Source organism: Dendrobates tinctorius, unplaced genomic scaffold (assembly GCF_039654945.1).
Source record: "Dendrobates tinctorius isolate UK_male_01 unplaced genomic scaffold, ASM3965494v1 ptg000039l, whole genome shotgun sequence".
NCBI lineage: Eukaryota > Metazoa > Chordata > Amphibia > Anura > Dendrobatidae > Dendrobates > Dendrobates tinctorius.
In genome coordinates, this window is record NW_027361707.1 from 6,995,214 (window position 1) to 7,001,213 (window position 6,000).

The 6,000-nt window shown below is 39.8% G+C and overlaps 1 protein-coding gene across 3 annotated transcripts in view; it reads right to left on the minus strand.

Moving 5' to 3' along the window:
• The window catches only part of LOC141088401 (uncharacterized), a 47,273-nt gene extending 42,794 nt beyond the window's left edge, over positions 1 to 4,479 (minus strand). Inside the window, exon 1 of one of the 3 annotated variants that reach the window (XM_073574443.1) lies at positions 4,241 to 4,479. In XM_073574443.1, coding sequence (XP_073430544.1) covers positions 4,241 to 4,298 — 58 coding nt within the window. In that variant the 5' untranslated portion in view covers positions 4,299 to 4,479. The remainder of the gene's footprint in view (positions 1 to 4,240) is intronic. The other 2 variants (XM_073574444.1, XM_073574442.1) reach the window with 2 other exon arrangements.
• Between the last annotated feature and the right edge of the window lie 1,521 nt (positions 4,480 to 6,000).

Here is a 6,000-nt window from a genome sequence, read left to right on the forward strand (position 1 = left end):
TGAAAAGGAAAAAGAAAAAAGAAGAATTACCATTTAATATGGTGAAAAAATGATAGGAACGAACCCGTTAAACACCGGGAAAAAAAGAGCTCAAAGTCTAGCGTCAGAACCACTGAGCTAGGAGAGTCTACGCTGGGAAAAAGGAACATTTTTTGTCATGGATAAAAATTATGGATTTATTAGGAAGATATTTAATAAAAATGATGGAAATATATAATAAAAATATGTAAAATAAAAAATCTCTATCAAGGAAATTTCTTTGTATGTAGTATAATAAAAAATATTAATATAATAAAAAAGTTAAAAGTGTGAGTGAATGAGGATAAATGTTTGGAATTAGGAGTATAACTCCTGATCGTATATCTGGAAAAGAACAAAAGAACCATTGGTACAAAGCATAGAAAAAAGACCTACAGAGAAGTCACCTTGCAATCAATCTCTGGTAGCGGGATCGCTACCTCCAAAGAGAAATTATACTTCTCTGTAGGTCTTTTTTCTATGCTTTGTACCAATGGTTCTTTTGTTCTTTTCCAGATATACGATCAGGAGTTATACTCCTAATTCCAAACATTTATCCTCATTCACTCACACTTTTAACTTTTTTATTATATTAATATTTTTTATTATACTACATACAAAGAAATTTCCTTGATAGAGATTTTTTATTTTACATATTTTTATTATATATTTCCATCATTTTTATTAAATATCTTCCTAATAAATACATAATTTTTATCCATGACAAAAAATGTTCCTTTTTCCCAGCGTAGCCTCTCCTAGCTCAGTGGTTCTGATGCTAGACTTTGAGCTCTTTTTTTCCCGGTGTTTAACGAGTTCGTTCCTATCATTTTTTTCACCATATTAAATGGTAATTCTTCTTTTTTCTTTTTCCTTTTCAGTTTTTCGTTAAAAATATTTTTCTGCAATAGAAAGTTTAAAAGAAATAGTTATTATTAATAACAGTACACTCATTTCCTGCAGTTTTAACCCTTGAACTTTGACATCCGTCACATGTGCTCTTGGCGCCAAATTCAAATGATGTATCTATTTAATCTGTGATAGCTGTATCTATTCACTTCATGTCATCCCCTGAGGAAGACGTGGTTTACACTTTGAAACGCGTTGGGAATTAAAACAATCTTAACTTCTCATGTGTGGAAATTTATCTTGGTCAAGCAGCGCACATTAAACCCGAAAAAAACTTTATCCATAAGAGTCAGATATATATATCAGTGCTTTGTGTATGTACCGTATATACTCGTGTATAAGCCGACCCCCCTAATTTTGCCACAAAAAACTGGGAAAACTTATTGACTAGTGTATAAGCCTAGGGTGGTGCTGCAAAAGGGTTAATGGTGGTCCAAGAAGATGCTCCATAGATAAATACCCCCCATAAAATGCTGCACAAGGGTTAATGGTGGCTCAAGAAGATGCTCCATAGATAAATACCTCCCATAAAATGCTGCACAAGGGTTAATGGTGGCTCAAGAAGATGCTCCATAGATAAACCCCCCCATATGCTGCCGCTGCTGCAATTAAAGAAAAAAAAAAATGACATACTCACTTCTCCGTCTCTGGGGGCCAGGTACCTGTGTCCTGAGCCCCCGGCACTGGCGATATTTACCGATCCCCGTTCCATCGCCGTCCACCGCTCTGTCTCCCGGGTCTCTGCAGTGACATTCAGCAGAGGGCGCGCACTGACTACATCATCGCGCCCTCTGCTGAAAGTCACAGCAGGAGGACCCGGAGACACAGCGGTGCATGGCGATGGAACAGGGACAGGTGAATATTGCTCTGCCCCCGTCATACTCACCCTCTCTTGGCGTACGGTCTACTCTGCAGCCCCTGCTTCTCCCTCAGTCGTCTTTTCTGCATACAGCGGTCACGTGGTTCCACTCATTAAACTCAAGAATACGTGCATATTCATGAGTTTAATGAGCGGTACCACGTGACCGCTGAACACAGGAAGAAGATGACCTACGGAGAAGCAGGGGCTGCAGAGACATGCCAGGATGGGGCGAGTATGGTCTCTGACACCCTGCTCCCCCTCCGACCCCAGTATATGACTCGTGTATAAGCAGAGAGGGGGACTTTCAGCCCAAAAAAAATGGGCTGAAAATATCGGCTTATACGCGAGTATATACGGTAGTTTTCTGTTCTTGTATTTAGCTAATCAAATAAATGGAGAAACATGGAGAAGGAGAATATCCATGGCCCCTTCCCAGACTATTAATATCAGCCCACAGCTGTCTGCTTAGCCTTTGCTGGTTATTAAAAACAGAAGGGACCCCACATCATTTTTTTTAGTTACCCCTTTTTTAGTAACCAGTAAAGGTTAAGTATACAGCTGTGAGCTGATATTACTATCCTGGGAAGCTTCATGTTTAATTGTCCCCTTCCCAGGCTATTACGATCAGCTTTCAGCTGTCTGCTTTCTTTGAGCTGGTTAATAAAAATAAGGGGGACCCCATGCCATTTTTTTTTACCTTTAATTTATTAGCTAAATACATGTACAGGAGGTTACACACATACTACACTAATTATACATCTCACTGACATCTTTCTATCAATTCTTAAAAGTGTGCATACGCATGGTCCATGTGCCACGCGACTTTTTTTTCCCCTCAAACTCATTGATTTGCATTGGTGAGTCTCGACAGTTTTATGGCCCATATGCAGCGTGCTGCCATTTTCTCCTGACCCCGATTCCAAGTAAGGAAAAACTCGGAGAGGAACACTGCCTCATTGAATAACATTGTGGAGAGTGCAATGTGATTTTTTTTTCCCTCATATTGCACTCGCCGATTTTATACGCAGATGTGAGCAAGCCCTTATGATGAGCCATTGGACTGCAAAAAGGCCCATTTAGGCTTGGACTGGCCCACAGGAGAATCCAACGGGGGGCCACCACCCTCTTATATGAGCAGTACTTGGCACTATATACTTGAATCACTATGTACAGACACAGGTGGCATCTTATTTAACAATATACCCAGTTCAGTGTTATATAAATTTGTGAATGAGGATAATGTCATATTTGCATGTAGTTGAAGTGGGGCCCTGGAGTTGGTTACTGGTGGGCCTTTGGCAGCCCAGTCCGGCACTGCCACCCATATGTTGTTTTGTTCAGGGGCATCTTCTGTCTGTCAGTCTCTCCCATCATATTTTATGGTATGTGACAAATTTGGCTGCTTCCATAACTGTCAAACTACATAGTCATTACATGTGGCCACCTCTAGTTCTTTTCACTGGACTCACTATTCTCCAAAGGGGAATTGAAAAAAAAAAAAAAAAAAAAAAATTATATATATATATATATATATATATATATATATATATATATAATCATACACTTTATTTTGACATTTACTGTGGATAGTTCTGAGATAGGAATGCCCATTTTTGTGGGCCTAGGGAGTAGAACGCATAGGAATGCCCATTTTTGTGGGCCTAGGGAGTAGAACGCATAGGAATGCCCATTTTTGTGGGCCTAGGGAGTAGAACGCATAGGAATGCCCATTTTTGTGGGCCTAGGGAGTAGAACGCATAGGAATGCCCATTTTTGTGGGCCTAGGGAGTAGAACGCATAGGAATGCCCATTTTTGTGGGCCTAGGGAGTAGTACAAATAGGAATGCCCCTTTTTGTGGGCATTGGGAGTAGTAAAATCTGACAGTTTGGCTTTTGGATTACTAAAAAAAAATAAAATTTGTGCCCCCTGTTGTAGACGGAGAATGTTGGAAGGGGAGGTCCACAAAGCCGCTCGGCTAAGGTTCATTTCGCACAGATTGATCATAGTGAGCCTCAGCCGATGATATTGGAAGTCAATCGTCGCCTGATATTTACGTTCACATGTAGCATTGATTGGTGGAGAAGAAGAGCGCTTATACAAATTATACAAATTCAGAATTGTCAACAGATTTTCTGCTATTTACACGGGGACCGAAGACCAATGACTTTTTTTTTTTTTAACCACGCGTAAAAGGTACGAATAGAAGTGTGCACCGAGAAGACAGAGGAGAAATCCAGGAAATCTAGAAAAAACGAAACTCGGCAGAACTGAAATTGTGACTTTACAAAGTGCTGCCGCTGGTTTTACATAGGACTGCAATCAAACTCATTAGAAAAGATTAATTACCGATCGCAGCTCTGCGACATCTATTAGTCCATATAGTTATATACAAGCCACAGCATGTTTTAAGAAAAATTATAAAATTGATTTTAAAAAGGATCAGCACTCACCTAGCAGGAAGCACAGAGCCGGCGTCGTCCAGCGAAGGCTTCGCAGCATCGTCTTCATGTCTACAAGAGCATGTCCTCAGCCTGGACACCAGTCCTCATCTGTCACTGAGTAGAAACTCTGAGAAAACTTCCTCCTTCTCTCCCTGCAGCTTCTCCTCCTCTGGATGTGAGTCACCACCTGACTGAGATCATGTGCTTGGCTCACAACTCCTAACAAGCCGGGCCCGCTGCAGGATTGGAGCCTCCGCAGCCCAAAACCATCGTTACTCCAGATTGGGTTAGGATAAGTTCACACAATGCGTTTCTGGTGCTGCGCAAAAAAAACAAAACAAAACCCACAGCGTCTTACATTTCCAGCAAAGTGGATGGGATTTATAGAAATCTCCTGCCAACGGCGCATTTTGTTTTAAGCAGCATAAAATTGATTCTGCAAAATATCAATTATGAGGTTTATGTGCAGATTTCCCCCATAGAATTGCATTAGATATGGAAAAGCACTAAAAACGCATGTAATCCGCATGTGACTGTATGAATAACGTTTTATCAAGGCCAAATACCAGGAAAAATCAAAAACAAACATTAATTTTAAACACATAAAAAGAGACAAAAATGCAATAAAAACTAAATGGAAAAAAACACAAGTGAGCAAACTTACCAAACTGGTGCAGAAAATCTGCAACATAAAAAACTCTTCAAAATCTTATAGTGAGAACGTAGCCTAGGGCTGTGTGCCCACGTTCAGAATTTTTCACGTTTTTTTCGCATTTTTTTTAGCGTTTTTCCCCTGCAAAAATGCTTAAAAAACGCATACATTAGGCATCCCATTATTAGAGTGCATTCCGCAATTTTTTGCCCATGCTGCGTTTTTTTCCTCAGCGCAGTGATTCTAGAGCAATGCCCCCATCCCTTATGGGAAATATGTAAAAATATGCAAAACACAAGCCGCGGAGACTCCAAGTCATTGCTTGCGTTTTTTTCCTCTCTTAACGTTAAGGTTCATTCATACGTCCATTTTGTCACGTACGGGAAAAATGGTCCTAAAATCATCAATGATTTTGTGCAGAGTTTCATCAGATTTTTAAGAGGATCATTTGAGTTTGGTCCAAGTTTCATCAGTGGTTCTAATAGGAAAAATAAAAAATCTTGCTTATTTTGATCCGCCACATGAATAGACAGCATATACAAGTGCATCTCACAAAATTAGAATATCATAATAATCTCTTTATTTATATAGCACCAACATATTCCGCAGCGCTTTACAGACATTATCATCGCTGTCCGTGATGGGGCTCACAATCTAAATTCCCTATCAGTATGTCTTTGAAATGTGGGAAGAAACCCACGCACACAAGGGGAGAACATACAAACTCCTTGCAGATGTTGTCCTTGATGGGATTTGAACCCAGGACTCCAGCACTGCAGTGCTAACCACTGAGTCACTGTGCCGCCCATCAAAAAGTTAATTTATTTCAGTTCTTCAATACAAAAAGTGAAACTCATACATTCTATAGAGTCATTACACACAGAATGATCTATTTCACGTGTTTATTTCTGTTAATGTTGATGATTATGGCTTACAGCCAATGAAAACCCAAAAGTCATTATCTCAGGAAATTAGAATACTTTATAACACCAGCTTGAAAAAATGATTTTAAAATCTGAAATGTTGTCCTACGGAAATGTATGTTCAGTAAATGCACTCAATACTTGGTCGGGGCTCCTTTGGTATCAAATACTGCATCAATGCGGTGTGGCATGGA